Raw genomic sequence first — 19,349 nt, 5'->3', positions numbered from 1 at the left:
GTCTTGAGTAGAATCTATGTCATGTGGTGTTGTGATATTACTGGTGGTGGAGCGGAGGTGCTTACCAGGAGGGTGGACTGGAGGCGAAGCGACACCATGCGTGTAGCCGGCAGAGCAGAGTAACTGAGTGGGTGGGGTGTTTGCCTTGGCTGAGGGTGTTGAGTGTGTGTGGAGAGGGAGAGGGTAGCTGGGTGTATTTATAGCTGGGTGTATGTGGTGTAGCACAATGAAGTTCACTGTTGGTGAGAATAGTGACGAATGAATCGTCTGACTTAGTATGAACAGGAGAGTTATAGGCAGAATATGGGACAAGAGTATTTTGGGAGTTTTCTGGAATATGGACCAGGCTTAAGGAATGACATGGTTGGATAGGGAATAGTTTGATAAGAATTTAGAAACAAGAATTATTGGAATCTGAGTTTGGAAGCCTGGTTCAAAGGAATCTCAAAGTTAAGCATGCTCAACTTGGAGAAACCTAGGATGGGTGACCAGATGGGAGGTTCCCACTGGAAGGAAAATCACAGTCACCGGAGTCCGTATGACTGGAATATGGGTCTGGCTGGTCTTAGGTGGACTGGACAGCATGATGTATGAGTAGTTGAAATTTGGGGTGATCGGCTAATCGATGAATAGTAACGATGAATAGTGACGACAAAAAGTTACATAGATATCATCGATGAGTAGTAACGATGATGAATAGCGATGGTGAATAGTTCGTATGAATGAACGATGAACGATGAATAGGAACTATGAACGAACGATGAACGATCGAATGATCGAACGAACGATCGGAATTTTGGCAGCATAACGGCAGGAAAAAGATTATTTGGACGAACGAACGGACGAACGATCGAATGATCGGACGAACGAACGATCGGAATTTCGGCAGCATAACGGTAGGACAAAGATTATCTGGAAGAACGATGAATAGGGACTATGAACGAACGATGAACGATGAATAGGAACTATGAATGAACGATGAACGATCAAATGATCGAACGAACGAACGAACGGAATTTCGGCAACATAACGGCAGGAAAAAGATTATTTGGACGAACGAACGGCCGAACGATCGAACGATTGGACGAACGATCGGACGAACGAACGAACAAACTAAGAATAGGGGGACGAACGATCGAAGAACGACCAAACGATCCTTGTGCTAGTGTGTGCTTGTGTGGAACATGGAGTGGATGTGTGTGTGGGGGGGGGGAGAGAGTTGCCATGAAATGGCTTGGGGTGGGATGAGAGGAGGCCCTTGCCCCTCTATTTATAGCCATGGTGGGAGATTAGGGGGAGGGATGTGAGGATTAGTGGGAGGATGAGAGGATTAGTGGGAGATTAGCATGTATTTGTCTTGTATAAGTGAGATTAGCTTGTAGAGCTCACCGTATGACACTGGAGGCATACGTATACGTATGAGCATGAGAAAAGTTATGAAGAAAATATTTGTAGGGACTTGAAAAATGATTCGGAAGGTATTTCCGAGGAAGAAAATACTTGGAGAATTATCGATGGAATATTTGGACAATATTTCTGGAAAGAACTTGAAGGGATCATTGGGGAAATATTCGTAGGATATTTGAGGAGGATTTTGGAGAGAATATAGACCACTATATTTTATTTGCTGATATCAACTCGCAAACAAACATTTTGAAATGAAATTTGAAATTCATTTTGAATTTAGAGCGAGTTTGAGAAAAATTCAAGATTTGAATTTTTGGGATGCTACATTTGGCCTCAGGCGAATCGTGATTGCTTCTCCTACCCAGAGATGGCCTCAGACGAGTCGTGATTGCTTCTCCTGCCTAGAGCTGACCTCAGACGAGTCGTGATTGCTTCTTCCACCCAGATCTAGCCTCGTGCAAGTCGGAACAACATCTCCCATCCGAGGTTGGCCTCGGGTGAGTTGGAACAACGTCTCCCGTCCGAGGTTGGCCTTGGACGAGTCGGAACAACGTCTCCCATCCAGAGTTGGCCTCGGGCGAGACGGAACAACGTCTCCCATCCAAGGTTGGCCTCGAGCGAGACGAAACATCGTCTCTCATCTGAGGTTGGCCTCGGGTGGGGCAAAACAACGTCTCTGTGCTCGTAAGGACTCAGGGGATATCTATCACCCACAACCATGGCACGCCAAAGATGTGCTCCACATATAGCACGACAACTATGTCAAGATACGAGTAGTTGGACCTTTGCTGGGAAAAGGGCACTTTCTATACAGATGTAACTTTATTCTACTATAAAAGAGAGTCTTAAAGCAACATAGAAAGGGGCTCACTCCCTTGACATCCCAAGAGGCAACTAGGGTTATTCTGACTAGCTATCCTAGACACCTGAGTGCGTAAGTTTATCCACACTTGCCTCTAATCACCCATCACATGTAGGATATAAAGGTACTATGCTCAAGCAGCATGAACCTTCTACATCATGTGTGTGTATACTATAGTGTCGACGATCTATTACAACAGTCTTAGATCTACGCTCTTTCTGTGTGTGATTTTCTTTAATATGGTGGTGTATCATTCCATGATATGTGTCACACATGTTTGACGGAACCAATGTGTCTGAAGTAGCATTGTGCCCATTTTCTACCTGTCAGGTCCCAACAATCTAGGCGTGGCATTAGTGTGACACTATGGCAGCGTGCGATCGTGCGTGACATGCGCCACGACTTGACACAACCTCTATGGTGGACGGTATGTGCTATGGTCTGTCACGTTCCAGGTCGCCCGTGTTGTACTCCACGGTGTGCACGACCTCAGTCATCCGTGACATGCTCCCGGCCTCCCAGGTTCCTGTAGCGACGTGGAGGGCCTGCTCCTTTACCTGCCACATCCTAGGATTCCAAAAACATGTGCTAACACTGAGATTTAATGCCTCTTTTAAGGCTAGAGTGTTGTTCTAACTAAACTCTTGATAGATTCTCTTTATTTTTTTTATCTCTCTCTCTCTCTTATCATTGCCTCCCTTTGTACCTTTTTAAGATTAAATAAAAAGCGTGATGTAGGGATTCCCCTACAGACTTTCACCCTAAAAACATGTGCACTCCCAAGTCACGGTCATCTGGTACGGGTAGGACATGCGTCTACAACGCCTTAGCCACTTCTACAAGACCTCAGATTGATGTCAATAAGACTTCCATTAATACACAGTATGACAGACGCATGGTTTGGTCCCACTTGCCAATTGTACCCCTCTCTCTCTTGGTGTATAAAAGGGAGAATGTGGCCCTGTGTAAGACCAACTCCAGCAGCACTCCGCATGCGGCTCCGTATCCCTATTTTGCGGAGTCTAGCACACTATTCATCAGTCCAGCAGGCTCCGCATCCGGCTCCGTAAAACGCACGGCCTGTACCCTGACTCCCCATTTCCACGCTTTCTCTCTCCTCTCCGCAGCTCTCTGCGTGCGCGCGCGGCTGCTCGCGGGCCCCAGGTGTCATAGACTGCATGCGGAGTGGGATGGGGAGTGTTGCTGGAAACGGAGACGGATACAGAGAGGAGAGAGAATGTGTTGGCTGCGCGTTTTAGGGATACGGAGAGGGAGTCTGCTGGAGTTGGTCTAAGGGTTCCAACCTCAAACATTTTACACTCTCGGGCTCTCACAACCCTCCTATAATAGGAACTTAGCCGTTTTTCCATAATCCATTTCACTCAAAGAGGACATAGGGTATTACACTCAGGCGTCTCAAACCTGTTTAAAACCCTTGTCTCCCTCGTTATACACCTTTGGTTAATTTGGTTATTTAAGAGTAGAAGCCAAAATTATCTTTCTTATTTTAATTGGTTGTTATCTAGAATTGAACAAGGAACCGATCTTTTTATTTTCAAAATTTAGTTCTTGTTTGGTTTAACAATTTAGATTAATTATGTCATGTCGCATCTCTAGGCAATGTTCTTCATCTCGTCCTCTATATTAGAGACATAATCCATTCTATTTTTGTATGTACATATTTGTTATATTATCAAATGTCTTATATAGATTTTAGTTTTTGCTTAATTTGTTACTTAAAATATAAAAATAGATAAATGAGAGAAAAAACTCTATACATAGAGGGAGTGGAAGGATTGTCTTTTATATTTTGAAGCTCTCAAAACGCATACGAGAACAAATTTCGATGTCAAAACCGAGTCAAAAGAGACAATAGAGTTTAGGGTGTTTGGTTTTAGGGACTAAAGTTCAGCACACATTAGATTGGATGTTTGAATGTCCATTACAAGTATTAAATATGCTCTAATAATTATAAAGTTAATTACACAAATGAAGACTAAACGGCGAGACTAATTATTAAGCATAATTGATTACCGATTAGCAAATGGTTACTGTAGCATCACACGGGCAAATTATAGACTAATTAGATTCAATAGTTTGTCTTATCGTTTAGTTCTCACAAGTACAATTAGTTTTATAATTAAATTATATTTAATATTTCTAACTAGCATCAAATATTCGATGTGTCATGAATTAAAATTTAGTACGAGAAAACAAACAGGGTAACTTGACATCTCTTGTCTTCACCATTTTTGAACAACGTAAATACCTAATTTTTATCTAAGAGACAACTAAAAGAGCCAAATCTCGCTTTAGGTGTCAGTTTCTAGGACATTCATGATGCTTCACCCTTTGGCCTCCGTGCCTTTTTGCCTCTAGATTAGATGTGTTTTTGGCTTGATAATTAACAACGGTAAGTATGGATTTAGGTTTCTATTTAAGATAAAGAAATGAACCCAGTTGAAGAATTGAGCTACAATTGGATATTAAAAGATTCAATCCAAAACGCGTGACGCCGCCGATCCCAAACACGGCCAACGAATCAAAAGTGGTAAGAACCCGTGAAAACATAGCAAATGTCTGATCACCGTGCGTCTGGGTTCTTGGTGCACCTACCAATATTCAAGGCGGGTGACGTGTGAGCACCGAGCAGCGGAGGGGGCGGCAAAACATTTCTTGTTTGTTTATTGCGCCGAAAAAACTAACAGACCCAGAAAAGGACAGAAAGAGGCTGCACAGTAGGCGCGTATATTTGGCAGCAGGAGCGGCCTCGTCGTGCCCCGTATCACTCCTCAGTTGCTTCGACGTATTTCTCTCTCTATCTATACGATTCCGAAGAAGGTAGAGAGAGAAACTCGAAGGGGAGAGGACAGAAGAGGGAGATACAGGTACACTGCCCCTGACCCCTCCTCGATTGGTCAGTTCTGTTCTTGAGCGCACTGCCACCACAGATTGGACGGCTTGTCTGCTCTCCGTTCCCGGAGTGGCGTCGTGCTCACTCTGCTGGGTTGCTTTGCCTTATAGTCTTGCTCTGCGGTTTGATTTGCTTCATCTTTTTTTTTCTTCAATCTTGTCACTCCTAAGGTTTCCCCCCTCTGGTTTTCTTGATTCCCCGCTTGGGAATTTGTGAAGTTTAACAGGATTTTTTTGGCTGAGTTCGCATGTTTCTGTTCTTGGCCATGCCCATGCTATGCTTGCTTGGATAAGCTTTGGCTTCAGCCTAGCTCGCATTGCACGATGCGTTGTTCCTACTTCCTAGAATCCGATCGCAAGTCCTATGAGCTGACCACTATTTCGTGGATTGCCCGGGGCGTGGGCTGCTGATGGTTTCGGCAATTTGGGTGGGTGGGAATCTGCAATCCCTTTTCTATTCTAGCTAGGATTAGATGGCTTGAATCTAAATTGTGCAGACTCTGGTGATTATAACTGTCTGATAAAGGGTCATCTTGAGGGTGCGGATATGCATGTTAGAACTTCAGGGGAGTGTCGAGTCAGGCTTATCAGTGCCTAAACTTGTTGATACGAGCTAAAAGTTTGCTGAAGCATCTTTCCTGTGAGGACCTGACAACTGACATGCACAAAATTAGTGGGATAAAATGCTGATCCACTCTTGGTAAAAACAAAGGTTCTCTATAGTGTTTTCCAGTGTCCAAACATCTGAGATGGGAAAAAATAACTTGCCATTGATGATAATGAGATAATCCACTGAAAGCAGATACCACTTGGCACTCTGCCTGGAATAGATGTCAATCTGTAACTGATAGAGTAGGGTTCCGTCAATTACCCTTGTTCTTTAGCTTGTTACTGTGAATTCAGCTAATTCAATGCGGGCTACTTGCCACAAAGGTTAATTTTTAGGTACCAGATCATCTGATTTCTCAGAAGCAAAATGTTGTTTGGAGCTCAGTGACACCATCTTGTAATGCCTGTGATTTTACGGGAAATGGAGGATCATTCTGTCCATCCCATGTCTAAGTCTAACCATGTAAGTGTTGGTATTTATGCTGTCAAGACCTTAAACCCTAAACCTGTGTCTGTTTGCCATACCACAGATAGTTAGCTCATTAGCTAGCCTATATATGTAGGGCTCCTTGTCAGGAAATGGTTATGAGATGAAACATTCAGGCCATAAAGTTTGCGATAGGGATTCATCATCGGAGTCTGATCGGTCTCACCAAGAAGCATCAGCAGCAAGTGAAAGCAGTCCAAATGAACACACATCAACTCAATCAGGTACTTCTTTATCTCCAACCACATTATCAGTTATATATATTTTTACACCGTTGGCATTGGAACACAGCTTCATTTTAAGTTTACTTCACAAGAAATGTTATGAACTGATGAATTCTGAGTTGAATCTGTTCAGATGCCTTTATTTATTTGCTCTGTTATGCTGTAGTGCCAGTATCCATAAGTTCTACTACGCATGCAGTTTTACATGGACATTTTCATATTCTTGTATTGCTCCTTGAGTGATAGTCAGATAGTATTCATATGGACTCAAATTAGAAATGGGTATATCGAAATTTAGTCACTTTGTTGTAGATGTTCCTGCCTTTTTTGCATAAAAGAATCCTTTGCTCCTATTACCAACTTCACCAACCCCTTGTCTTTTGAGAAATCTCCAATTATCTTGGCCTTTGAAACAATGTTCCCCTGTCCAAGACTAATATCTAATAAGGTTTATTGATACATAACCACCATCATGAAAGTGTATTTTTGTCTTCAGACAATGATGAAGATCATGGGAAAGATAATCAGGACACAATGAAGCCAGTATTGTCCTTGGGGAAGGAAGGCTCTGCCTTTTTGGCCCCAAAATTACATTACAGCCCATCTTTTGTAAGTTCCATTTGATTGGGAGAAGTGCTGCTTTCTTAAATATTATGTGCTGCCTTGAGCTAACTTCCTACATTTGTTCCAGGCTTGTATTCCTTATACTTCTGATGCTTATTATAGTGCGGTTGGGGTCTTGACAGGATATCCTCCACATGCCATTGTATGTTCACTCTTAATTTTTCAGTTTCTGTCTTCCTGGCCACATTCTGTAAGTAAATATCAAACATTTAGAGTTACAAAATCATATAATGATTTCTCTATGATACATTTGCAGTTATTTTAATTTTAGAGAGAGATCGTCATTGATTCCTTTATATTAGGTGTTACAAAGGCTCCTTGTGAAACTCATTCTTTCTGCTTCCTTATTTGTGAATTGATTATTTTTCAAAGCAACAGAAATGGTAAATCATGCTTTTCACTTGAAGTTTGACGATGCACAAGAAATTTTGTTGCACCATTTTTGGTTTAATGCTCTTCTTTTCTATAATTTGCACAAAGCTTAATGGAAGTTATTTATGATATCTCCAGATAAAAAATGGCAGTTGGTGCATGTGCGCATCTGGGGAAGGGTCAGACCCAACCCGGACCTGCATAAGCGGGAGCACATGCACGAGACTGCCTTTTTGTCTGGAGATATTATAAATAGCTTCCATTAAGTTCTGTGCAAATTATATAAAAATAAGAGTGTTGATAAAAAACTAAGAACGTTGATAAAAGGCTATTTATGATCTCTAGATAAAAGATCTAAGGAGTACAAAACCATAATGCATAGGCTCCTTCATATCCAAAAACCTTTTTGTTGCCAAACAAATGAGCCTGCATTAATACCGTCATTCCTGTAATATGCATTTAGGTCCATCCCCAGCAAAATGATACAACGAACACTCCGGGTATGTTACCTGTGGAACCTGCAGAAGAACCAATATATGTTAATGCAAAACAATACCATGCAATCCTTAGGAGGAGGCAAACACGTGCTAAATTGGAGGCCCAGAACAAGATGGTGAAAAATCGGAAGGTAATACATAGTAATTTTCCAATTCCTGATGCTGATTTGGTAAGATGACTTTCATTGTTCTTTAGCATTTGCTGCATACAGAGCTTTGATTATCAATACAGTAGATTTTTCTTGGGTCTTGACCATATTCAGAGGGAGGTCACAAAAGACCCTCTGGCTACAATTTCAGTGGGTTTGTCATAGGCTTAATTTTTTTATTAGCAAATTGTTCTGGACTTGTGTCACCAAGCATTTTTGTAAGGGTGAGAGTAATAATTATTTTGTAACTAGCTAACATCAAGCATTTTCTTGGCTTCTTCAACATTTTTTCATCTGTTCTTTTCTGATCTGAAAGCTGCATGAATTAGTCCTGCATTCCTATACAGGCAATAGTTCTGTTACTTCAGCTATATAATTTATATGGCAAATACACGTTACAAAGTTGCATTTCTTCACAGCCATATCTTCATGAGTCCCGACATCGTCATGCCATGAAACGGGCTCGTGGATCAGGAGGACGGTTCCTCAACACAAAGCAGCTCCAGGAGCAGAACCAGCAGTATCAGGCATCGAGTGGTTCATTGTGCTCAAAGATCATTGCCAACAGCATAATCTCCCAAAGTGGCCCCACCTGCACGCCCTCTTCTGGCACTGCAGGTGCTTCAACAGCCGGCCAGGACCGCAGCTGCTTGCCCTCAGTTGGCTTCCGCCCCACGACAAACTTCAGTGACCAAGGTCGAGGAGGCTTGAAGCTGGCCGTGATCGGCATGCAGCAGCGTGTTTCCACCATAAGGTGAAGAGAAGTGGGCACAACACCATTCCCAGGCACACTGCCTGTGGCAACTCATCCTTGGCTCTTGGAACTTTGAATATGCAATCGACATGTAGCTTGAGATCCTCAGAATAAACCAAACCTTCAGTTATATGCAAGCCTTTTTTGAGGTTGCTGTTGCTGTACCTGAGAACTGTGGTTAGGTTATGAGTTTGTTCCTCAAAACTGACCCATACATGACATGCTACCTTGTGCTGAGTTTCTGAGACAAAGCCATCGAAACATGATCTTGTGGTTCAGTACTTTGCTGCCATTAGTGTCTGATAAACTAGCTCCCCAGTTTGCAGTTTCTCTGAATTCCAGCATGTCTAGCCTCAGCCAACGTTTTGCATTTGATGTGACGATGACATACCATACACATTTGTGCATTCATCTATGTTCTCAAAGCAGCACTGCAGAGATGTTAGGAGTGAACAGAAATAATGATGCTCACGCCGAGAACAAATCACTTCCATAGGATGCGCATGGAGCGATCCTATCGAACTAATCATATAGCATTGTCAGTTTGAGCTTGACAAATGGAAAAATCTGTTACTTAAGCGAAGTAGATCAATGGATCAATCCATGCCCATCCCTATTTTCCTTACTCAAGGAAAAGGAAACAGTGAGAAGCATTTGATACAGTTCAGGGAAACGCCCAAGTGTATATCATATCAGGTTCTTAAGCTCAAATTAATCAACCAGAACTTGTGTTTTGCAAGTAGTTCTTAGCCAACTGCGTCAATTTACAGGCCCACAGGAAGACAATTTACAACTTGGGCAAAGAAAGTACTAGGGGAAATTGAAAAACCAGTCCCCAGTTTTTTAAATAGAAGCGCTGAGCCTCAGCACCATCTCAAGCCTCTCCGCCTTTCGGTAGTCGTTGTCGGTAAGTTGTCCAGCAGGGAAAGGTGTAATCTCCAGAAGCAGGTGAGGAGTTGGAAGCTCATCGAACAACGCTCTCACGTTGTAGCAGCAAACACTTTCGCCATGAGCACTTTCCCTCCTAACTTGGCAACCCTGATTGGTAGTTTAAACATGAGGACTTATTTAGTAACAACCAAACAAAAGCAAAAAAGAAACATGTTTAAAACCTCTGTTGACAGGTGCTGAGATAATACTTGCTCGAAAAATGGTGCATAAAGGGGCAGATGAGATCACTTGTTCTGGAATGGGACAAGATTTTACCTTGTGAGACGAGGCATCCACAAAATGGTCATCTTGGGACAGAACTGAAGCGATCTCCTTGAGGACCCGCCTTCCTTCATCCGTTGATCGTACTCTGTAAGTTCTTTTCAGTGTGCCTTTGGTGGTCGGCTTCCATTTGCTAGTTAGCTTTCCCTTATGCTGAGCATCTTTTTCACCTGATCAGCAAGAAGCTCAAGACTATTAACCTTCTCGTCCATTGCAAAACAATGTAATGGAGTATATATAAGTTTCCATCTACAAATTTATTTGAGGGCCACTGGGGTTATGTACAGGCTTTTTCCTTGTTAAAGTTGAATGTAAAGAATCTAAAGAGCCTTACAAACACTGACTGAGAGGTTACTAGTCATCATTATTATATAAAAAAGAGAACTTTTTCATCCCAGTACAGCTAGATATAGCATGGAAGATGGATTCTTCAATTTCAAGAAATACAAACCCAGAAGGTCAAAAGGAGTAAGTTCAGAATTGCATTTCAATTCCAGAGTACTACAGAAAAAAAAGGAACAGAAAGACAGCAGCTTGGCATTAACATACTCTAGGTCACAAAAGGATGATATTATTCTCTAGCCAGAAAAGAATATTGGTCAATCCATCCTTTGTAGCAAGTACAGTGAAAGTTGGCTAAGGAAGCCAACCAAAGTGCAAGATCGTACCCACGCAAACATACCCAATTTGACTACTTAGTTCTCTTCACCATATTAAGTCTACAAAACTCACTCATTCCATTTGAGGCCTTGTTTAGATGCCCATGTATCCTCCTCAGTCCATGTACGTTGGACAAGTTTGATGTGGAATTTACACATGTAAATTAAGGTGGGTATATGGACATCCAAACAAACCCTAAACCATCAACACCAGACCAAGTCAACATTCGGGTTGGCGCATTCATACTATGTAGCAAGTATCAACTCAGTGCATGACCCCCATGACATTGTGACATGTTGAAACATCTAGGAGCTGTTTGGTTCTATATCTAAGGTGCCAAAAATTGCCATACAATTTTATGGCACACCTGCCTAAGGTTAGACGCTCAAATTCTGCGTCATAGTTTGTCACGCCTAAGGAAATCTTGCCACACTTTTGCCTGTCATTGACGAGTAGGACCTACGTTGCAGGAGAAAAATTTTGCCACAACTATGGCTTCAAACCAAACACATGCCTAACTTGGTTAAACTTGTCTAACCTTAGAAGTGGCAAACTATGTGGCTGTTTGGTTCAGCTTCTGGTCGGCTTCTGGCCGCCAGAAGCAGAAGCTGCTACCAAACGCGCAGATTTTGGGCCGGCTTCTGCGCGACGCGCTTCGGTAAGAAGCCGAGCTCCCACGGTCGTCACGAAGCCGCGCTCACTTGGCTTCGGATAGAAGCCCCCGCGCACTTCGCTAGGGTTCTACCCCCGCAACGCACCGCCGCCGCCGCCAAGCCACCGGACCGCAGATCCGGACCCAACGCACCGCCGCCGGACCCTCTCCTCGCCGCATCGTCGTCTTCGCAGGTACGGACTACTCCTCTGCGAACTCGTCCATCCCCTTCTCCTCCCACTGCCGCGTTTCCTTCACCGTTTCCTGTTTCGCTATGGTTGCCGCAGTGACACCGGCGCCCTTGTCCGTCGTGCTGGTTCCTCCGGTCCCCGACCATCGCGTTGGCATCTTCGCAGGTACGGAATTCGTCGCCTCCATCCCGAGCCACCCCGCTCCCTCCTTTACTGTTGCTAGGGTTGGGCCTCAATCCCGACCCACGCCGCCCCCTCCTCTCCAGTTAAATCAATTCATCTTCAAGGGTATGGAACGTCGTACTAACAGAGAGATTTTTGTGCATTGTCGCCTACAGATTTGCGTATCGAGTTGTTCGTCTTCGGTTCCAAGATCAAGTGCATCCAAGGTACTTTCATACACAATTTCTTGCGCAATTTACTGTCCACATGGGCACAACCAATTTATATATGTGCTGTCATTTGTGCATATTACTTGGAGATACGAGAGCTGGGATGGTCATATGTTTATTGTTACCTAGGGATACCATTGTTCTTTTGTATAAGTATGATATGTGCAGTGATTACTTCTACGTTTGTTTGTCACAACCTGTATGTTCACGGTTCAGTTCATTCTCTGTTTGTTACAACCTGTATGTTAATAGCTTCAACCAAACTTTGTCATTGTTAGCACTCAAATAATGTCAGTACATGGAACTTAGATTGTCCCCTTCTGTAGTAAACTGACCACCTAAATCCACATCAGATGGATTCAGCAGACTCCATAGCCAACAAGGCAATTGGAAGGATGCAAGAGATTTCGGACAAGATATTTTCCGTAGCGAGGGAAACAATCCGTCCTGGACGTGGGTTGACCTCATTTGATGCTACCAAACTTCGTGTAGCTTTGGAGGAGATAGCTTGCATGCTGGAGCAAGACTCTCTGGTGTTGCAAGAGCATTTGGACATCGTGAACAACGTAAACATCCCGGTTGACAGCAGCTATGAACCTTCTACCTTGTCGTCTCCACCCCCATCTGATGACGACCTTACTCCACACTGGGACTTTGCGGAGCATTTCCAAAACTTCTGGGGTGTTGAATATGACTCCGATCACATGCCTTCGTTTAGTGACAATGATGTTTAAGGTAGAAGGGAGTGAACCTTGGAGTTAGGTGTTTGAATAACAGGGATGAATTCACTGTGCTTTTCTGTAGTAAGGTCTTAGGGAAACAGGGAATGAGTTTGTTCTTTTGGTTAATGGGCTGTTGTAAATGTGTTCCCTGTCCTTTTGTGTGCACTACCAGTTTATTTAAGGTTGTCGTTGTGTAATTAAGGAAATTGGAATCTTAGTACTTATGGTATTACCTGAAGTTAATATGGCCAGTATAGTGTTCATGTTTTTGTTGTTTTTAATCCGAGAGCACTACTACGTATGTTGAATACTATATACTTGTTATGCACTAGATGGACAAGTCCGGCAAAGTGATTGCAAAGTGGGATAGTAGAGCAACAAAAATTTACACAGAAATTTGTGTAGAAGAGGTCAATGCTCGGAACAGGCCACAACAATTTCTAAATGCAGAAGGGTATGCTAACCTCATAAGGAAGTTTAAGGAACGCACTGGTCGCACTTACACCAGGGATCAAATGAAGAATAGGTGGGATTCGTTGAAGAGAATGTTCACCCAGTGGAAAACTCTTAATGAAAGGGCTACAGGTCTTGGTCGAGACCCTCATACTGGTTCAATCAGTGCGCCAGATGAGTGGTGGGCCAAGCAAAATGAAGTAAGTACATCTTTTTTTCCTAGACTAACATTAGTATTGGCCATCTAAAACTAGGAACTACCATTTGGTGCAGGCAATGCCAGGTTGTATTATGTTCAAAACAGCCCCCCACAGTCATTTAGGCAGTTAAGGAATAAGTTTGGTCACTCGTTGGAAACAATTAGTCGCAAGTATACTGAAGTCCTTGATGCACTGTTTAAGATGTCATCTGACATCATTAAGCCCAAAGACCCATATTTCACGGAGATTCATCCGCGTTTGCGAGAGGCGAGATTTTGGCCACACTTCAAGGACTGCATAGGAGCAATTGATGGTAGTCACTTTCCAGCGGCAGTCCCGGCCTCAGAGCAAGCCAAATATATTGGACGGCACGGTTACACTTCGCAGAATGTAATGGCCGTTTGTGACTTCGATATGAGGTTCACTTTTGTTGTCACAGGATGGCCTGGATCCGTACATGACACTAGAGTACTGCAAGATACTTTGATAACTTATGCGGACAGGTTCCCCCACCCACCAGAAGGTATTCAATTATATATCTGGTTTTTATGACATATGCTATTAATTACTTGGTTACGTATTGAACTTATGTATTTCATGTTTGTGCAGGTAAATACTATCTTGTCGATTCCGGTTATCCGAATAGAAAGGGCTACCTTGCACCTTATAAGGGTCAGAAATACCACATTTCCGAATGGCAAAATGCGAGGCAACCTATTGGCAGCAAAGAAGTTTTTAACTATGCACACTCTTCGCTACGCAATGTTATAGAGCGATCGTTTGGGGTTCTTAAAATGAAGTGGAGAGTTCTATTAAGTCTCCCTTCATTTTCGCTTGCCAAACAGTCGAAGATAATTATTGCTTGTATGACATTGCATAACTTCATTAGAGAGAGTGCTCTACACGATAGAGACTTTGATGAAGTAGGACCTAGTAGCAGCAGTCATGATGTACATTTAGGTGAGAGTAGTAGTACCACATCTGATGAGTTAGACATGAGTGCTTTTCGAGATGCAATTGCTAATGCTTTAGTGGCGTAGTTAAGTATGACAATGTAACGGGACTAATGATGTAATCAACTGCTCTAATTATTCTGTAATGACCTTTTCATCGTTATGAGTTTCATTTTATCGTTTCTTCGAACAGAATCTGCAATTTCACATTCTGATTATCCAAACACGTAGATTCTCACGAACAGCTTTTCTGCACAGCTGGCGAACCAAACACCTAAATTCTAACCACCAGCTTTTCCTAACAGCCAGCTTTTCCCCACAACCAGCTTTTCAGATAAGCTAGTCAGAAAAAAGCCGAACCAAACACGCCCTATGACAAGTTAGGCAGCAAATCAAACAGTCCTCTACATATATCATCTTAAAGCTAACCTCCCTTTACAGTTTGAGATAGCCCCAGAATTGCCAAATTCTGCCGAAGGCATCGAAATACCTATCACCTTGTATGGTCCTTCCTATCAAGGCAGTAAAATCAGATTCTGCGAAAAAACAATATCTTTTTCACGTCCGAAATCTCCTTACAGATGCAGGCAAACCCGTATAAATCTTCACTTCCACCGGACAGAGCATCAACGGCAAATCCGAGAAATGCATAAATAAACAATTACAATCGAGCAAACAAGATTTAGAAAAGTGCACGAAACCTGAGGCGCCGCCACGGAGCTTCTCGGCCCATTTGGAGAACCCTAGGTCGCTGTCCCCGGCGCCGTCCTCGCCGCCGATCTCTGCAAAGCACAAACGCATCAGAAAGCTTCACACCCCTCCCCACTCCCGAACCCGAAACACCGCCGCGTCGAACCTCGCGTGTATTACCGTGGGACAGGAAGGGATTGCGCGGAGAGCCGGCAAGCCCGACGTGGAGGAGCGCGTAGTAGATGCAGAGCCGGCCGGCCCAGACCAGCACGGGGCCCTGGAGCAGCGACGCCGCGATGGGGGCCGCCGCGGCGGCGGGGGAGAAGGCGAAAGCGGCGGCGGCGCGCCTCGGCGAGACCGGGCGCGGGAGCGAGGGGAGGAACGGGGTCTTCGCCGGCGGGAGTGAGCGGAGATAGGAGGCACAGGGCGCCGCGGCGACGGCGACGGCGGTGGCTGGGGCGTGGAGGAGGTAGGCGAGCATGGCGATTGGCGATACGGGCTAGCTGCAGACTGCAGTGTGCGCGAGTGTCCCCTGTGCGCGTGTGTTCGGTGCTTCGGTTTTCAGCGTCGCCAACTCACCATGTCGAGTTGTCGACAGACGACAGTGGTGTGTTCGGAGAACAGAGAATTGACAATAATAAAAGTACAAAAATATCTCCATCTGTCCTGTTTTTATTCAAAGTTTTTTTGTGGTTCAAACTTTGCCAGTTACTTTAGGCAAAAAAAAAACATTGGTCCTAGATATAGTAGTATTTTGTGCTTTCATTGCATGACAAATGTACGCTGATTCTACCACCGCTTCTGTATACTTTTCTACTCTAGTGTTGTTTGAATGCACCAGAGCTAATAGTTAGTGACTAAAATTAGTTAGAGACATCCAAACACCCTAGCTAATAGTTCAACTATTAGCTATTTTTTAAAATAGTTAGTAGTTATATAGCTATTTGTTAGCTAGCTAATTCCACTAACATTTTTAGCTAACTAACTATTAACTCTAGTGCATTCAAACATCCCCTAAAATAATCAAGTAGATATACACTATGGATATTTCTATTTAGATCCTATGGATGTTTGTCATCCAAAATCCCAGCACAAAGTATGCAAAAAATCAAGCGATGGCTCATTTGAATGCCTTAACTTTGTTATTGTAGAAAGTGACATGGAGCCAAAGGGTAAACATTTTCACATGTTTGATTGGTTCCATTGAATGAATCATACAAAATGCTATAAATTGTTGACATACTCTTCACAATTGTCTTGTAACTAATCTAGATGCAGACTAAAAGTCTTAGGCAAAGTGCTCAAACACTCATATTGGGTGAACAAAGTGTGGCGATTAAGGAGAATTGTTTTTCAGTCAACAACGAGAAGTATTTAGTTTTGATGACTTGTCCTCACAATGCTTTCCCTACGGAAGCATTATGGATTTTCAAATCCATATGGTGGTGAAATAGTGAAAGCTTGTAGCGTATGGTCTCTTGCAGAAACCAAGCGTAACATACTCGTTGGCATGTATGGAAATTATATTCCTATATCGATAATTGGCATATCAAATTTAGTTTGAATAGATTCAGATTATGAGTCCCAATTGTACTTTATATTTTGAATCAAACATAACTTGCAGCGTACATTTTGTACAAATCAAATCATTCTATATGACTTGAAGTAGTAAATTTGATTGTTGTATATATAACATCATTGTACTCTTTTTCTCCGAGTTTTTCTTACATAGGTTTTCTCATAGAAGGTTTACAATAATACAACATCAATACAAATTTATGTCATATATCTTTTTTCATTGGGGTTTTTATATGAAAATATCCTTGACATAATGTCATATCTTCTATTCTCCCACGGATCATAATTATTGCTCTTTATAAACTTGGGTGTGGTTGTTTTTCTTGGGAGGTTTTCCCATCCGAGCTTGCAATGAGACACGAATCAGCATATGATGTATTGTTTTCGTCTTATTTTTTCACTGTGTTTTAAGAAGTTTAACAATATATCCATAATTTTGTCCTTATTTTTTCACATGCGGTTTTCTGATAAATTGTTCGATACATTGGCCTCAATGATGGATAACGTTGTTGATCAAGATAAAATGTTATGAATCAGTTTATTAGTGATGAACTAGGCATCCTTGCCGAAGTTATCCTTAGAGCATCTTCAACAGAGTGCCCTAAAATAATGCCCTAAAAATTAAATTTCTATCTCATTTAAAAAGTATAGGGCACAAAAAATAGTTCACACTCCAACAATAAGCCCTAAAGTAAGGCAAATAACCGTGAATCGGTTTTTTCCGTTCATTTGCCGCGAACTTTTCCCGTCTGTGAGCCTTTGGCGCCTATTTTCCCACCCGCGTTCATCTTCCCGGCGACGGCGCGACCCCAGGTTCTATCACATCGCCATCAATACCTCTACCACAAATCAACCTCTCTGTTTTGACAGACGTTTGCCCACACAGGTACTACATCTACAGCGCCACAGGTACTACATCTTCCCTGTGTTTTCTATTCAAGTATTCAGCCATGCGCCCATGCCTTTGTCGTCGTTATTTAGCCATGCCTGTGTACATCTGCCGCATTGTTTTATTCTCCCACGCAGCTGAGCAGATTATTTAAACAAATCAGTCAAACACACATGATCAGTTACATAAATCCATTCACTTAAGCATGTACATGTACTGGTTATTAAACTCTGAAAACCGAATTGATCAATTGTTTTGACTCATTAATTTTTAAGAGGTTTGAGTGCAGCACAATGGATGAATTCTTTCGCCACTTAACTCGTGTGTTGATGACTTTTGTATACAGAAACATGACCGACATGAATATAAGAACTATTCTGTTGGATCTATGCTTCGTCGCCGAAGGTCTTCTAGGAAGAAGCGGCTTTCGGCTGAAGCTGTTTGTATGAGATGGCCGAAGGTTCCTCTTCATGAAGCTTCGGTATTACAAACCGACTTAAAGATAGAATGACCTTTTAGTCCATAAAGGTCTGAGTCAATGTTGTAAACTTTTATGAGTGGCATAATTGTAATTCCTCACAGGCTGTGTCCTATGCCTATAAATAGTGAACAGTATTCCTTTACTGTTCACGCATTCTGGTAATTGCAATCGCATCTTTCGGGAACCAACCTTTGTCAAGGCAGAGGTATTATTGTGTTCAATGATTCAATACATTAAGTAAATATAATATAATTCGTCTATGATTTATTTACCCTTTTATACCCTTTATTTTATGTTATCTTATACAATCTATTAAAATTATATTACGAAGACTTGAGCTTCGTAATTATATTCTCATCAACCTTCGTCCAAGGCTCATTATCCTCAAGGGAATAATGTTTCATGGACGAAGGACGTTAACATTTAACATTTTATGTTGCCTTGTTCTTAATTCATAGCATTTGAGAACAAGTCCCCAACATTGGCGCCCACCTCCGGTGAACTCACTTCCACTTTTTGAGCTGATGGCTTCGTTCAATGATCAAGATGGAGCTGCTTCGGACCCGAAGCTGGTGCTCCCGATTACAGGTGGTTCGTCCTCAGAGCCAGCCAACAAGAAACAGAAGAAAGAAGCACAGAGAAGGGTACAGCATGTTGGGGTGCAAGGACCCTTCATCAAGTCAAGATGGTCTCACATTCCTATTACCTTTTCCCAAGAGGACCTTCAGCTCAAGGATTACCCACACAACGATGCCATGGTTATCTCTTGTATTATCAAAGGATTTCTGGTCCACAATGTCTTGGTTGACACAGGTAGTGCAGCTGATATCATATTTGCTAAGGCCTTCAGACAAATGCAAGAGCCAGAAGATAAGATTCATGATGCCACACATCCTCTCTGTGGCTTCGGAGGAAGACAGATTGTAGCACTGGGCAAGATCACCATGTCAGTGACCTTCGGGTTCATCAACAACACTAGAACTGAGCAAGTTGTGTTTGACATTGTTGACATGGAATACCCTTACAATGCAATTATTGGTCGTGGCACCCTCAATGCTTTCGAAGCAATTCTTCATCCTGCTTATCTCTGCATGAAGATACCTTCGGATCAAGGACCCATCGCTATTCATGGAAGTCAGGAAGCTGCCAGAAGGGCCGAAGGAAACTGGACTGACTCAAAAGCAATCCATAACATCGATGGAGCTGAAGCTTGTGAACAATACAAATTCAGAAGGGAGAAAGCAGCTTCAGCAGATCAGCCGAAGCCCATGCTCTTATGTGAGGACATAGCAGAGCAGAAGGTGCTGTTGGGCTCTCAATTATCCGAAGAGCAAGAGAAAACCTTGATAAGGTTTTTGTTCAACAACAAAGATGTTTT

General features: G+C 42.7%; 2 protein-coding genes and 2 long non-coding RNA genes across 11 annotated transcripts; 3 read left to right on the top strand and 1 right to left on the bottom strand.

Moving 5' to 3' along the window:
* The first annotated feature begins 4,986 nt into the window (after positions 1-4,986).
* On the top strand, positions 4,987-9,234 carry LOC100194182 (nuclear transcription factor Y subunit A-3). Of its 8 annotated transcripts, none has more exons than XM_008669050.4 (7): positions 4,987-5,157; positions 6,116-6,254; positions 6,355-6,502; positions 6,999-7,111; positions 7,194-7,316; positions 7,962-8,126; positions 8,564-9,234. In XM_008669050.4, the coding sequence occupies exons 2-7, from the start codon at positions 6,192-6,194 to the stop codon at positions 8,900-8,902; spliced, it is 951 nt and encodes a 316-aa protein (XP_008667272.1). In that variant the 5' UTR covers positions 4,987-5,157; positions 6,116-6,191; the 3' UTR covers positions 8,903-9,234. The 8 variants fall into 8 exon arrangements, with proteins under 8 accessions (XP_008667272.1, XP_008667277.1, XP_008667274.1 ...); XM_008669055.4 differs by having other exon boundaries at positions 5,019-5,157; positions 6,128-6,254; positions 7,194-7,268; XM_008669052.4 differs by having other exon boundaries at positions 5,019-5,157; positions 6,128-6,254.
* A 350-nt stretch (positions 9,235-9,584) lies between these two features.
* On the bottom strand, positions 9,585-15,564 carry LOC100384754 (uncharacterized). The gene is made up of 4 exons (NM_001177215.1): positions 15,204-15,564; positions 15,035-15,115; positions 10,105-10,280; positions 9,585-9,936 (listed from the first exon to the last, which is right to left on the bottom strand). Exons 1-4 carry the CDS (start codon positions 15,502-15,504, stop codon positions 9,742-9,744), a joined length of 753 nt encoding a protein of 250 aa, NP_001170686.1. The 5' UTR covers positions 15,505-15,564; the 3' UTR covers positions 9,585-9,741.
* Positions 11,456-12,147, top strand: LOC118476422 (uncharacterized). Its single transcript, XR_004856431.1, has 3 exons — positions 11,456-11,616; positions 11,710-11,778; positions 11,952-12,147. It is a non-coding gene; the product is annotated as an uncharacterized lncRNA (long non-coding RNA).
* Positions 12,338-14,508, top strand: LOC103647832 (uncharacterized). Its single transcript, XR_004856430.1, has 2 exons — positions 12,338-13,903; positions 13,990-14,508. It is a non-coding gene; the product is annotated as an uncharacterized lncRNA (long non-coding RNA).
* Positions 15,565-19,349: the final 3,785 nt, after the last annotated feature.

The sequence above is a fragment of the Zea mays genome, chromosome 2, assembly GCF_902167145.1.
Source record: "Zea mays cultivar B73 chromosome 2, Zm-B73-REFERENCE-NAM-5.0, whole genome shotgun sequence".
NCBI lineage: Eukaryota > Viridiplantae > Streptophyta > Magnoliopsida > Poales > Poaceae > Zea > Zea mays.
The sequence above is the reverse complement of the archived record's forward strand: the minus strand, read 5'-3'. Positions and strand labels throughout refer to the sequence as shown.

Bases quoted from the DNA above. Each gene is read 5' to 3' on its own strand.
- LOC100194182 (XM_008669050.4), top strand. From the start codon at position 6,192: ATGCCTGTGATTTTACGGGAAATGGAGGATCATTCTGTCCATCCCATG. The intron at 6,503-6,998 runs GTACTTCTTTAT...TTTTGTCTTCAG, and splicing joins ACACACATCAACTCAATCAG to ACAATGATGAAGATCATGGG. The intron at 7,317-7,961 runs GTAAGTAAATAT...ATATGCATTTAG, and splicing joins TGTCTTCCTGGCCACATTCT to GTCCATCCCCAGCAAAATGA.
- LOC100384754 (NM_001177215.1), bottom strand. From the start codon at position 15,504: ATGCTCGCCTACCTCCTCCACGCCCCAGCCACCGCCGTCGCCGTCGCC. The intron at 15,116-15,203 runs GTAATACACGCG...TGTGCTTTGCAG, and splicing joins CAATCCCTTCCTGTCCCACG to AGATCGGCGGCGAGGACGGC. The intron at 9,937-10,104 runs GTAAAATCTTGT...ACTACCAATCAG, and splicing joins TGGATGCCTCGTCTCACAAG to GGTTGCCAAGTTAGGAGGGA.